At 37.0% G+C, this 14,943-nt stretch overlaps 1 protein-coding gene across 1 annotated transcript; it reads right to left on the bottom strand.

Moving 5' to 3' along the window:
* Positions 1-3,957: 3,957 nt before the first annotated feature.
* Positions 3,958-13,802, bottom strand: LOC108965599 (protein yellow-like). The gene is made up of 5 exons (XM_018928133.1): positions 13,753-13,802; positions 7,313-7,447; positions 5,273-5,526; positions 5,017-5,204; positions 3,958-4,954 (listed from the first exon to the last, which is right to left on the bottom strand). The coding sequence occupies exons 1-5, from the start codon at positions 13,800-13,802 to the stop codon at positions 4,094-4,096; spliced, it is 1,488 nt and encodes a 495-aa protein (XP_018783678.1). The 3' UTR covers positions 3,958-4,093.
* Positions 13,803-14,943: the final 1,141 nt, after the last annotated feature.

The following is a 14,943-nucleotide window of genomic DNA, read 5'->3' as shown; positions in this document are numbered from 1 at the left end:
TTCGAGAAGAGTCTTTTCGTCTGCCGTCATCCCTATGTCCTGCCTCGGGTTCAGCCATCTAACCAAATTTTAAATTTCAACTTACTTCTGATTTATAACATCTGTGAATTATACGAAATTTGTATAATCCAGTAGTAATCGTCGAAGACCTTATAAAGAATATGTCTAGATAGCCATCTTGACGAGCTGAGTTGATTAATCCAAGTCGGTATGTCTGTCGGTCTATATATAGTATTTGTGAAAAGATCAAGATCAGGTATATGGATCCAAATTTTTTTCCCCAGAAATCTCTTTTCCCTTTATTCCTTTCTGGGTACGGACTATATCCGACCACGCTATTATAGCTGCCGAACAAACTGAACGATAATTATTTTCACAACATTTGACATAGACTATTGTCCAAGACAACATCACAGGCTCCGAAGAACTTAACACATCGGACTGCTATACCATGTTCGCCACCACAGAAGCTAACCAATGAAATTTAAGATAATACAGCATTGTACCTTTTTATGCTATGAAAAGTTCAACTCCAAAGTGTGATACAGCTTTAAATTGCTGTCTTGTTTTTTCTGAGGATAAATAGTCGTGTTTATAGTAAGCTGTCTTCGTCACTTGCAAATAAATTCAATTAAAAATCCCAACAAATCCTTGTCTCATTAAATTTTTCTATCTAACGGTCACATAAAGATTTACGCTAAAGTAGACACTGCAATACTTCCCAAATACGCAAACAAGTAACCATGCACACAGCATCAAAATGAACGGTACTTCTAACTCAATCATAGTTTTATTCACCTTCGTAATGGAGCTCTTTGAACGCTTTACTCGTCAGCAGAGACTATTATGTCGCCAGAATCCCACTTTCATTACCCGTTCTCAGCGACTTTGCATTAAGCGCAACGCCTTCCATGGCAAGTATGATGAGAAAGTGTGGAAGAAGCTGCTTAGTTTAATGCGCTCAAAGGTGACCTTGTCGCGATTACAGCGCCCGAGCACGCTTCGTTGCACTGCATTTGTTTTAGTAACAACAGCGGGCACGACACTCAACGGCAGCGCACAACTTCTTGGTCATCTTCTGGTCAATGCTTTTTTCTTAACCTCTTCTCATCTCTCTCCACCTAGCTTTCCATGCACTCAGCGCTGTGTGAATTTTTAATTAATTTTCATTTTGCGGTTCTCCTTTACATTTCTCTTTCATTGCTGTTTCCAGAAATATTCGCGCGCATTTTATTTTGATTTCTCGCTCTCCTCACGCCCTCCCCACACACCCACTTTCCTCGAGCACGTACGCCCTTTAAGCGAGTTCGAATTTATGTGCGCCAATCGCAACGGCGAAGGGTGTGTTTGCACATTAGCGTGTCAGCCTGATACCGCTTTTTCGCGGCAGTAAAACTTTAAAATGCAAATGCAAATATTTTGCGAAATAACACCAGAAATGCATTTAATTTGCATGACTCAGCATTTACCGTGAATTATCTACTTCATTCTCTTTCCTCATTCCCGCGCTCTCATTGCATTTCTTGCGCTGGCCTGCAGTTGTTTTTGTTATTATCATTATTTTTGTTGTTTTATCTCGCATTGGTCTGGCGCATTTTGCACCCGCAACAGCTGCAACGTATTATCACGCCAACCCGCTCTAGTGGCCCGCACCTCATTCAACACCTTGGCCATCATTCAACGTACTTCATTTTCTTTTGCTCTTCTTAGGACTTTTCTCAAACCCTGACAGCAAAGACATTAAGTTGCGCAGGTGTCCTGACTTTTTACATTAACTACCGCAGCTCTTCGGCACTCTAAATATCGCCAGCTACCGCGCCATAATATACGCTAAGCTAAATGAGTGAGTCCATGCGCGCCGCGAAATATGCAACAAATAATTGCATGCCGCTTTGTCGAATTTAATTAAAAAGTGTTGGCTGTGGAATTTCCAGTCTAATTTTCTATTCGTTTTCCTTAAGTCTTAATCGTTTTTTACCCTTCGCATAATTTTAGTCGCTGCTCGCTGCTCGCTGCTGCGTATTGTTTTATTGAGTTTTTAGTAGTCGAAATTATGAAGTCAATCTCCCGAAATGGTTCATTGCTTTAGAAGTAAAATGCAAAGTGTAAAAGCGTGTGATACAGTCTATTCAAGCTGCGTAGATTTAATTAAAATATTTCTAAATTCCAACTATTTTCTCTTAAGGTTAATGAAAATGTAAAAATAAATGAAATAATGATTACTAATTTATCGATCAAGATCACTGAAACCAATTAAAATTATATATTATATATACATTGTGACAAAAAAATACGCAATAATTATACTTATATATATATATATAATATAATTCTGGATGTATTATTTCACTTCTCAACAATATGCTGTGCTCACATTATTCTTATTATCAGTGAGCCATCCTCAATGGATTTCCAGAACAACATCTGATTCTCGAGCACCTATTTTGCTTTCACAGTTTGCTGTTTTGATAGCAAATTATACATTCAAAAATATTCTCATCTCTAACAATTTCTATTTATTACCACATCTTCAGGAGTCAGGAATTCAGGACGCAGTAATCCTACACCTAATTAAATTTTAATATACTAATATTATAAGCTTCGACTGGGATGACTTCCAATGCCATCCACAAATTTTGGTTTGTACGGTTTGGACTAGGTTGTTGAAGAGTTTCGATGTTATGGGGTATTCAGCTGTGGTGAAAAAATATCTCCTTGGCGACATATGCTCGTCATGGTTCTTGTAAAAAATTCAGATCTTTTGGTACGAATCTCCCATTGATACGCTTCATACCCAAAACACTAACCTAAAGGTGTTAAGCCGATGCACAAGAGATCTTGAGATCTTCTGATATCTCTCTGGCGCTAATACTTAAATTTTCAAAGTATGCTTCATTAAAAGAAATTGAATCCAAATGGCCAAATTTTTCAGCAAGTAGTTAATTATTTTCACAATCAACATATTGTTTTCAACACGTAGTAAAAATGCCAACAAGGATTTTTTTATTTAATGGTTTTCTCCGAAAATAACTTTGTAGATTTGAGTGGTTTAAGCTCTTCAGCCAGCAAAGCACGATATGAAGATTGTGTTAACTTTGGAGGTTTTTGTGGAGCATTTAAGGGGCAGCCCCAATGACTTAATAATTTCAGTTACACTGAACAATTTTAACAATTTTATATAATATTCCAGCTACATTTTTTCTTATTCTCATATTTTATTGGGTATAAAAAGTATTTTCGTATTTCTTATTAAACTTCAACTTATTTTTTTTTTTTTTTATATTTGTAATGAAATGAAATTTAATGAACGAAGTATAAGCATATACCATTTTGTCGAGCACTTCTCGGCGAAGAACTGCGACAAATAATTTTCACAGGCTTCTCTTGAAGCCAGCTTTACTCTTTTAAGGGAGTTCAGCATTGACCGAAATAAATAGTAGTCCGATGGTGCAGGTTCAGGACCATCAAATCTTCCCAGCCAAGTTGTCTCAGTTTTGTCGAAAACAAAAACAAAAATGTGTGTGGTCTAGCATTGTCCTGATGGAAGACGAAGCACTTTTTGTTGATCAGTTCCGACCGTTTTTTTCGCTTGATTGCTTCAATCTCAACAGTTGTTGACAATAAAATATAGAATCAAACGTTCGACTAAGCTGGGGCAGCTCGTAGTGAATGATTCCGTTCCAGTCCCACCGAACACACACTTTCGAGGGCTCAAACCTGGTTTTGCGACCATTTGTTGAGCTTCAACACACTTGAACTATGATCATTTTTGCACATTATTGTCATGTGTTACCCAAACCCAAGCTTCTTTTTGTAGCAAGCCTTTTTTAAACGATTCAAAACCGTTTGATGATGAATATAAAGATTTTTAGCGATGTCATAGCTGCTTATGTGATGGTCCTGATCACTCTTTTACATAATTTCATCGACTTTTTCATTGGGACGAAAAGACTTTTTCGACTACCCAATATTACTGATTTAACATTAACCTTTCTTAGTTTCTTACACTAATCTAACACTGTACTACTTATATGTAACCCTGATAAAAAATTAAGATTTTCTACTAAATTACGTAAAAACACTACCCCACCAATCAGCATGGTTTTCCTTGCAGCAGCGCATCCAAACCGCATCGCATTATTCGATAGTTGATCTCATTGTAATTAATTTTGCCGGTGAAAGCTTTTTGTAAACGATTTGATAGCATCCACACTTCTTCCTCACCCCAAGGATTTCTCACCACCTTCAGACCGCTTATGAATTGCAGCTTAATGGGATTCTCGGCTAGCAAAAAACGCGTTTGAAACGTGTAAGGGTTACGTATGTTCCAACCGAAAAGTCCGATCGGCTCGTAGTGGCCACACAGGAGCACACCACTTGAGGTCATCGCTGACGCCGCACATTGCACGCCACGTTTACCAAGCACACTGAAATGCTCTATAGCCGAATCTAAGCCAAAGTCCCAGAGTGTACTGTTGTTTATAACATCCAATGGTATCGCCACTTGCGCATCATTTGAGAAGGAGTGAAAGTAGAGCGCACGTCTTAAGCCCAACCCCAATGGCGTTGTAGTAAGACCAATTGCGCCCTCTAAAAGCTCAAAGCTTTCACCAGCTATAGTATGTGTGCTAAAGTCCGGATCGGGGTAGGTGAATTTATTTTCTATGCGCCAAGATTGGGCATTTTGCACATCATACACAACAATACCGAAGCCGGTGGCATCGGCCATATAAACGAAGGTTTGTTTGCATTCACCGTGTGGCGGTGGATCGGTGCAATCAACATAAGGCGTGACAAAACGACTAAATGCGCTTTTATACATTTCCGAAGGTAAACGATAGCGATGCAACAATTGAGTTGTAGCCACATCAATAACGACTATTTGTGGTGGACAGAACTGTTCGTTTTCTATCTCCCCGCTATCCAGTATCCACATACGGCCGCATGGATCGATCTGTAACGAAAGCGAAACTATAGAATTTGTTTGTTTGAAGGGACTTCAGTGGAAGTACACACATGCACGCGACAAACGGAGGTGAGTCCATTACAGTCCTTGCCATGGGACCAATGCCAATCATAGCTGGGATATGGCTGCAGCTCGGAGCCATTAGGACGTTGCACATTTGTCAAGTAAGCCAGGGAATAGGGTATGCCTTTCCCGAAACGCGGTATTGTGACGAAAATGATAGGTGAACCATTGGGCGCTGAATGTGCAAATAAAAGTGTATAAAACTCAAACTTTTACTTTACTGGAACGAAATGTCATACTCACGGGTATAAAAGACATCTACATCGATCGGTAGCGCACTATCGGGGTTGTAGCGTCCGTCGCGTAACCTTGCCTGTCGCTCGGCTGCGCTGGGGAAGCCGAACTCCAAGTTTCTCGCTTCGTACATTGTATTTAGTTCCTTATATCTATGGAATTGTTGCTGATTTTGTTGTACGTACCCACCATTGTAGTTGTAGACCGTTGGACAGGCACAAAATTTGGCAAAGATCAGTAATATATACAACAGAATGAAGTGCCTGGTTTTGAATAATATAAAAAATATATATATCTTAATATTATTTTTTCACATATAATAAATTAGATGGTAAAAATTAATGAGTAATGTGTGCTCTTATATAATTTATATTTCTTCGGAACCTGTTGAAAGACTAGCGTGAAATTTGTGAACCAAAAACCTGTTTTTTTTTCATAATTTATTACCCACTTCTAAACGAAATATTTATTAGCTATTAAAAAATTTAATTATCATATTCTCACACACATTTTAGATGAAAACAAACAATGTTTCATTATATTAATTCATATCTTATTTTAATACTCAACGCGATAGTTAAGAATGGTCGGCAAGTTTTTTATATATATTATATATTTTTACTTAATATGTGATAAGTAAACCAAGTGTATAACATCCAAAAGGAATATCGGCTTGAAATCATATGTTATGTACACTTTTCCGGTCTCTTTTACGATATAGCGAATGGCAACGTGTCACTTTGTGATAAGACTAGTATGAGTGCCAGACCACATCGGAATCGCAAGCAATTATAAAACTGATGAGACTGTAAGGAAGGGTATCCTAGTCTCCTGTCAGTGGAAAAAAAACAGTTGATGCACATCTTCTCCTCGTGTGTTCCACTACTTGATAGCTGAGTTTCGCACTTAATTTTAAAGCGCTGGACTTTCATAATTTCGTGCGCTGTCGCAAGATACTTTCGTCTGAAGATCGATTGTAAGCTATTCCATGAGCCTTTTGACTCAGCCTCTACGTAGGTGTGGGGGTTCTAACAGTGGGGGTTCTAACATTACCCTATCCGCATTTGTGCTATTGGAAGCTCATATTTTCAGATGTCTCACCGAAATTATGGAAATATAAATTAAACGCCAGAGGAAATTTTTACCGGCCACGAGGCGCTTTGCTGACCTTTAGGTTTGAATTACAGAAGTTCTACTTTATGACATCACAAAGAATTGCACATAGTAATCCAAGTGCGATCTTTGGATCAGCCATCAAACCTAACTTTAAACCAAATAATTTTCCGGAACTGCCGACATCGGACCTTTCTATGAAAATGTATAGCACCTGAAAAATGAAATTCCAATTTTTATATGCAACCGTTCTTATTTATGAATTTTARTTTCAGATTGTGAATCCCATAATAGACTATTTCCAATCTAGTCTTCCCAAGTCATTCCGTAATTTCAAACTCAATTTAAAYATTATTTTATAAAAATATACGCTGTAATTGGCTCTTAGGAAATCTCTTCTTGTGTTTATAATGACCTTTTCACTACGCCATAAACATTGAAGAGACTCATAGTAACAGCTAATAGATTCTAAAAGAAGAGCCATTTCCACGCCATTTACGAAATTTAACAGTAAACGTACTCGAAAAGTATCAAAATTGCAGTCGTGTATTATATCGAAATATATTTGAAATTTCAATTTCTGATTTAGATTGTTGGTAAGAAAGGAACAGCTGAAAGCTTGCCGAACGACGTTCTTTTTGGCACGACAAATTTCGTAAGTATCATAATAAAAGGTGATCCATTTTTACCATAGGGCGCATAGACTTTAGACTTTACATATCCCCACAGTAAACAGTCTACCGCTGTGATATCACACGATCTTGTTGGTCAATCAACCGCCCAAAACGTGAAATTATCGGCTCACTTAAGTGTTCTTCTCAAAGGATCCATGAATCGATGTGAATATCGCCGAGGTCACGAGCATAAATATCAGGCATCGTTCTCACCAGCATCATTTTTGAAAAAATATGACCCGAACTACAATCCACACCAAACCGTTCTATTCCCGGATGAAATGGCAGCTCTTGAACCTCTTCAAGTTGTTCTTCGTCGCCGAATCGACTCTCCACGGCTTTCAGCACTTTCTCAGCTACAGCTGCTACAATCTCTGCACTGCGTGCTGGACGTATTCTATTCGGTSGAATATTATCCGATAAKGAATTCAAGTTTCAARATGGGTGTAGTGTTGCGAGTWGTACGCTTAGTAWCCYGATTATGTTGACCWTAAGTTGAGCGAAGCACACGAAACGCATTCATTACAGAACTTGAATTTCGTAATTAATAATTAAGTCCTTCCATTATGAAATTCCAAACAATACTGAACAAAAATAACATGACCGCTTAGCACGGTTCATGCGTTATCTGTCAAAAGAAGTTAACCGTTTTATTGATAACACTAGCTTTCAGTAATTTTGCGACTGACTGTGATGTTATAGGTCAAAATGATAGTAAGAATTTCCTAATACGAAGATTTGTTTATAGGTAGGGGTCAAAACATTACCTTTTACTAAAATAACAAAAATAACTGTACGTGATGGCATACATCAGTCGCCAAGTTTTCCTTGAGATTTAATATCTTAAATTAAAAACTTAWTTTTTTAGAGATTCTTTGCAGACTTTGCTTTTATCTTAGTTCAACAGAGCTTCGTAGATAAAAAACAAATGTAATGAACTTCATGTTAAAGCCACATAGGAATTTTAAATTTTTCTCACAAAACAAATCTTTTATATTTTTTTCAATTCAATTTTCTTAATTGTAAGTTTTCATATATCATAATGTTATACATATGACATACATATATTATATATGTATGTGATATTATTATCTATTATCAAACCACTCACATTTTGCACAAAAATATTTATTCTTCACTTCAACTGGGAAGCAAATAATTTCAATAAGAAAATCTATCGCGTTTAAAATTCACACCAGGCGTGGCTAACCCGCAAACCGCACTGAATGTAATATTTCAATAAGTTTTGATCGCAGCCGACGATCTTCGAAAGGTACTTGATAGGTTTGATTTACTTTCATTTGCTTAACATTACGCGTTTYGGTTTATATGCTCTGCTACCAATCTAATTTTCAATTGTTTTTTCAAAGCAACAGTGTGAGCTTAGATGTATGCATATGTGCGTGCATATGTGCGTGCATATGTGCGTATTCATAATTATATTTAAGCTAATTTCGACAACTGGTTTCCCTACTTGTGACGCTGCCGAATGGACCAGCTGGTAAACGGCAATGCATTTGTTGACTTTAAGCCAAACAATTCAGATTTTATGGGGCGAATGACTGCAATAACTGTTTTGTAATGCTACTGTTATTGTTGTCGTGAATTGTTGGCTTATAGACTTTCAAATATTTTTTGGTCATTTATCAGACCCTTAAACAATTAAAGCGGCATATTTTTCATTGAAAAAATTTCTATACAAAAAATTATTGGAGAAGTCTGCGCTCTTTGTAACGGCAGATTATGAGCGCACACATGACGTGTTTTTCCTTACGCTACGCAGCAAAAACGCATTGCTGACTGCGAATGGTCACATGTTTGATTATTTTCTGATCTTTTTTGCCKGACTCTATGAACGCAAACCGTAAATATGGCAACATTCGGCGCATTTATGGTTACTTTGTTGATATTGTGTTTTTACCGTTATACAAAAACAATACATTTTTAATTTATAACCTGCAATTTGTAATTTCGCCAACATTTAGCCAAAAATTAAATGCGTATTTAGCGGCAGCGACCAAAACCACCGCGAAATTAAATGAAAAAGCGCGCGCGCACATACACACATACAGAGTGCGAGAGAGAGTAGAGAAAACAAAGTGCAGTGGTATTTATGTAAATGGGTTTCCGATGCGATTATAAAAACCTGTTGAAATAATATTTTCATATTTTGAGATCATATATTTTACACTTATGGGCGTGTGCGTGGAGCAAATTTCATTTGAGGCAATTTTTATGCAAAAATAATAAACTGAAAAAGCTAACGGTCGCCGTGGCTGTTGTTGTTTTTTTTTATATTCGTTGGCATTGTTGTAGCAGTACTCTGAAAATGCAGCCGATTGCGTTTTTATTTTGTTGTTGGAGTTTTTGTTATTGCGCTTAATGCTATTGTTATCATTTTTGTTGTAGTCTACTGAAAATACCAACGGTTTTTGTTGTTATTGTAATGTTGTTGTCTTAATCTGAAAATTTTACCCACTTTGCTATTTATTTGTTGTTGTTKTTGTTTTTGTTGTTGTTATTGCGGTTAATTTTGTTGTTGTTGTTATTGTAAGCTAAAAATGCTGCTGGACGTTGAGACTGCGCTGTTATCTATTTATTGTTATTGTAATCATTGTTGTTTCAATTTTTTTGTTGTTGTTTTACATACATACATACATACATACGTACGCAACGCGTGAATAATTTCGCAAATATGCGCAAAATATTCTATGCATATGCATGAACTCAAAGGCAAAACGCACACACATTCATATATGGGTGAGTCAAAGCTTCAGTGTAACCCAACACACACACAGCCACACACATGTGCACTGTTGTGTGGGGCACACCAGACCATTTTGTGGCAATTAATGCACTTTTGTTTATTTACATTACGCACCGTAAACAATAAAAGTTGCAACAATGATACCAATAGCCACAACAACAACAACAACTAAAACCACCGCCACAACACAAACAACCGTAGCGACAAAAACCGTCACAATAACAAGCACAACAACAAGCGCAACAACAAGCGCAACATATAAAACTTGTACAACAACAATAAAATTACAATAAATTACAATACGTTGCATTTTAATGTCGATGTTGCATGCAATTTRCAAAGAGCTCGCATTGTTTGCGCTCTATCATTTTGTGTTTTGCCGGCAACATTGTTGCACAGAAGAATCGCAAATGATGCATAGTTGACAAATAATAACAACAAATGTAATAATAGCATTAATACCGAAATAACTGTCGGTTTGAGRCGCATGCCACACTTAACTGCTGCACAAATGTGTAAGTGGCATAGAATAATTCTGTGTTGCACACACATTTACACATTTACAATATTTGCTGTAAGTATGTTCACAGCAATAAGAAGGGAAATTGCAACTTTGTGTGGAAGTAACTGCAGSGAGTATGGAAGTTCATGTTTGCCAGCAATTAAAATGAATGACGCATTCGGACTGCCCTAAGTATCAAACAGCAGAGGTAACGGGAACTGAGGTGCAGTAAACCATTTGTCGGTGAGTATTTCAATCTGTATATTATTATTAAATGTGTGGATGAGCGGTGGTGTTAATTATGAATCAAAGTGTCTGAGGTTTTTGCTTCGTTTACCGAATGTCGATCGCAAAGCATTGAGKACATAAAAGAGGTGAACAAGGAGTGCTCAAATTCTTCACTCACAGTTTATGGAAATATATTTTTTTTTATAAACATACTACTGTAACCAAAAAGTTAGTTCAATTTTTATATAAAATTCTTGCAATTCAATTTCATTCCCGTCCAATAGGACGCAACTTTGCCAAACGCTTTTCTGGAAACAGTCATAATAGTTTTCTTCTAGTATAGTGATAAAGACCTTCTTCGATTTCGATTTTGTCCCACCAATCGTACAAGCTCGATGTCTCCCCATTGAACCCGTTGTCAATGCCGTTGGGTCGATGTGAGCTTACATGGGACTACTGACTGCTTGACATCAGTCCACAAATTTTCKAAGGGGGTGTTGCCAAGGGACGGTGGCGGTCAGTCCATTACCGTAACATTCTTTTCCTCAAACCACTTTTCAACAATTTGACTTGTGTGCTTAGAATCGTTGTTGCGCTGGTACGTCCAAACAAGTGGGACGAAYCACCAGTCATGTTTTCCTTAATCCAATAAATGGATTCTGCACCTTACCAAGAAAAGCTTGCCCGTACCATGATACTCGCACATCCATGCTTTGCCGTTTTTGTATGAGCTGAGTTTTTGGCAAAGAAAATTTGCGAAGAGTGCAGTATGACATGGTGCATTATCTTGATGAAGAAACTAATTAAGATTATTTAAATTATACTCCAATACTCAGGTTTCTTATCGACAATCGACGATTTCTAGCATAAAAAAACGAACGATGTCATCGCCCGTAGAAATTGATGTCTTCGTATGTAGAGGATCTTTGAGATAGCAGTTTGTCTTTAACACGTTCTCGGTCGAGTTAAACACACGCTATCACTTATAAACAGTTTGTGTTTATATAAATGATGAGCATGACAAACCGAGTCGAGCCATATCCGACTATACGYCTGTATATACAGGAGTCCCTCAATTTAAGAGATATCGATCTTAAATTTTGCACATGTCCTTTACTCTCCAAGAAACTGCTAATTTGTCGGAATTGCCAATATTAKACTGCTATATCACATAGCTGCTAKAYAAACTGAACAATCGCAAATCAAAATATCAAATACTTTTATTGAAAACTTTTTCAATTAACGAGTTATCTGGACGAAATTTGTCACGCAATTGATTGCAATATTGCAATCTCTGAAAATATTGTTCATACAATATGACCGATCGAAATTCTAGGTCTTGTAAGGAGTTCTTTTGTATATGAAGGGTATTACAGCTAATCGGTGTTTTTTTTTTATTTTAATTTTTTTATTTTTTTTATTTTTATTTTTTTTTTTTTGGTTGATTAAATTTTGAGTATAACAAGATCTCTAAATTATAGTGTGATTCATGTTCCACACTCCAAACACACTGTACTCCAACCTTTACTGAATTGTCCGAATTAATCACGTATCTTTACATTGTGTGTCGTTGATGCTGCTGACATGAGAAATTAGCCCTGACTTTATTAAGATAGCTCAATTTCTACATAACCTCTTTATTCGTTGGTCAGTTGAAAACTAATGGATGAAACACTCGTATAGCATATGAGAGGTTGTTTTCATCTAATTCAAGAACTAACCCAAGATGATTTTTTCCGAAGTATATCATATATTTTAATTCAAAATCATTTTCATCTGAAAAACAAGACAATATAGTGAGCCATAGTAAAACCAAAATTCCTTGAATAATGTCCAACCCTTTATACATATGTAAGTAACTGCATTTATGTATAACAAACTTCGGATTTTAACACTCGACAATTACAGTTATTTTTAGGCCTATAAGAATCTTTCATAATATCTTTAGCAACTATCTTTAATAGAAGAAACATTTTTACCTATAGAAAAAGTAAAATATGTTGATTCGAAATGCCTCAAGGCTATTTCGTGTACTCATTTCCATTAGTCATATGGCATCCGTGGGCATTGTGAAGGGAAGTGTGTATTGCCGAGTTGGATCTCCAATATCTTGCGACAGCGAGATCTTTTTGGTATAAAATAGAACGCAGGTGATCTACTGAGCTACCTGCCCTGAATCAAGTTCATTTTTGCCGCAAAAGAAGGGGTTCTTAGTGGACACTATTCAATAGGCATTCGCTAAAACTCTTATCGGACACTAGTATCAAAACTGTATGGAGCAGGGTGACGCGAAAATACTTATACATATTCAGACAGAATCTGAAACATCTCGGTATTCTTACTTTCGGCCAACTGAAACTGACATTAACCTTCGCAATAAATTTATGAAGGGCTCAAAGCATTTTGCAGATTTTTAAGTTTCATTATAAGAAGTTTTTAGTTACCACAATTGCCTTGTGTTCTGAGCTGTATACGAGTAAGTGAGATGAGACCCCTTTCAAAATCAACTTCTTAACCTAACCTAAGTCATACTGCATTTTGTTAGATATATGTATTTATAATATTTTTTTATGTAATTTTTTTTTATATAAAAGTATATATTTACCTCATCATCACTATTTAAATTTGTTATTAGGCATACACGTAAAATAAGCGAACACAATTGACGAATAACTTGCTTTACTGTCGCAAAATACCTTACAATTTAAATACATAGAATTACTATTATTTATGTTCAAATACATAAGTATATACAAGTATGTATAATTCAACAAGTAATTATAGTTGCTGTTGACCAAGTCGCAATGCAATGACCCATTTGAAACATGAAAATCGAAAAATGATCTCCCACTTGCAGCTACTCCAGTCGTTTGTTGGCAACTTTAACGCCAACAATGAGTGCGCCAAAGCAACCCTGCACACTTTCAAGCACATACGCACACATACAGAGCCACAGTGCTTCGGTTGCATTTTCYGTTTTTGGTGTTTAACAATAAAATATTTTTTTATAGCTCACTATTCATAAAACATCAGCGCAGGTGAGGGGAGCTGACGCCTCTTCAGCATATTGGCGTACGCATTGAGGCAGGAAAAGAGAGCAGAAGAGAGCCTATACTGTGTGCGATTTATTATTTTTTGCTGCTGCCACTTTCACTGCTGCCACAAGTGGTGGGGTAGGTAATTGCYGCTCCTCTTTACAACTTACCTGCCGTTGGCGGGTCGTTCGTTGCCGCCAACTGGATAATGCCACTGCATGTTCTCCACATTTAACCTGGATTTCGAGTGCTTTTGTTCTCGTCGGCGAAATTAACGAAATTATGAAATTACATTTTGCCCGTAAGGATTTCAACAGGCAATTCTTCGGCGATCCGCCTACTTTGTGTTGCATGTTGCTGCCACTGCGGCGTCGACTGCCGGCGCTGCTGCAAGTTGTGCCGCGCCGTCAGTATTGTTTGTGCGCAAAACTTACGAAATGAGGCGCAAACGGTTAMGACAAAGTAAGCGGGGTAGAAAGAGGAGAGCCATATTAAATCGGGGTAGAATGCGAGAGACGCTGGYCGCGCTGSAAACAAAAGTGTTGAAGCTTAAACTCCTTGATTAGCAGTACGACTGCATGGTGGSACGATAGCGAAAATGCAAAACGAATTACAATACAATGAAGGAAAACAGGAAAGTCAACTACAACGCCAGAAATTGAAARGCAAATAAACGCGCACACATCTACACGCACAGGCTCTAGCAAATATGAATTCGTTTATAATTGTGAAGTACACGAAAAGCACATTACAAGACGCYCTGGCGCCTGCCAAAGGACACTGCAAGGACACGTAATGGAAATGAGCATTTGAGYGAATAATTTGAAGGTGTAGCAAAATGCAATTATATTAATCTTAATGCAGCTAGCACATGCCGGCAATTTATTTCTTCTTGCAATCACATTCCACTCGGTGCTACACGGTTCCATGCACTACATGCACAAATTCCTTTAGCTAGCAGAATAGCATGTGCTTACTTATGTCTAAAAAATTTTTAATTTTTTTTTTCCTTAAACCAATTTTTTAGCTCATATATTCTTATCAGATCATTTACATATGTGACTACTTTGTGGATGCTTTGTCAAAACAGAAAGTTTTTAAAATTAAATTGATATATTGGTAATCGGAAAAAGTCTATTCGTATTACTAATCAAACTTCAACTTATTTTTTTATATTTATACAAATAAATAAATAAACAAATATGTACCATTTTGGTCGACCACATTTTGCCGTTTTTCTGCTAAAAACATTATTCCATCAGTGTAAATCGAAATCTCTAGAACGGCAGCGGGCGAAGCATTGTCGTGCTACCTGAAGTGATACGGCATCGTCTCCGTAAACTTTACAAATTTCATTGGTA

This window comes from Bactrocera latifrons, unplaced genomic scaffold (genome assembly GCF_001853355.1).
Source record: "Bactrocera latifrons isolate USDA-ARS-PBARC rearing strain unplaced genomic scaffold, ASM185335v1 scaffold_10, whole genome shotgun sequence".
NCBI classification, from domain to species: domain Eukaryota; kingdom Metazoa; phylum Arthropoda; class Insecta; order Diptera; family Tephritidae; genus Bactrocera; species Bactrocera latifrons.
Note: the sequence above shows the minus strand (reverse complement) of the source record. Positions and strands in the feature narration are given on the sequence as shown.

Coding starts and splice junctions, on each gene's coding strand:
- LOC108965599 (XM_018928133.1), bottom strand. CDS start 13,802: ATGCAGTGGCATTATCCAGTTGGCGGCAACGAACGACCCGCCAACGGC. Junction 5,205..5,272: donor TGTAGATGTCTTTTATACCC/GTGAGTATGACA, acceptor TTGCACATTCAG/CGCCCAATGGTTCACCTATC. Junction 4,955..5,016: donor CCTCCGTTTGTCGCGTGCAT/GTGTGTACTTCC, acceptor CTTTCGTTACAG/ATCGATCCATGCGGCCGTAT.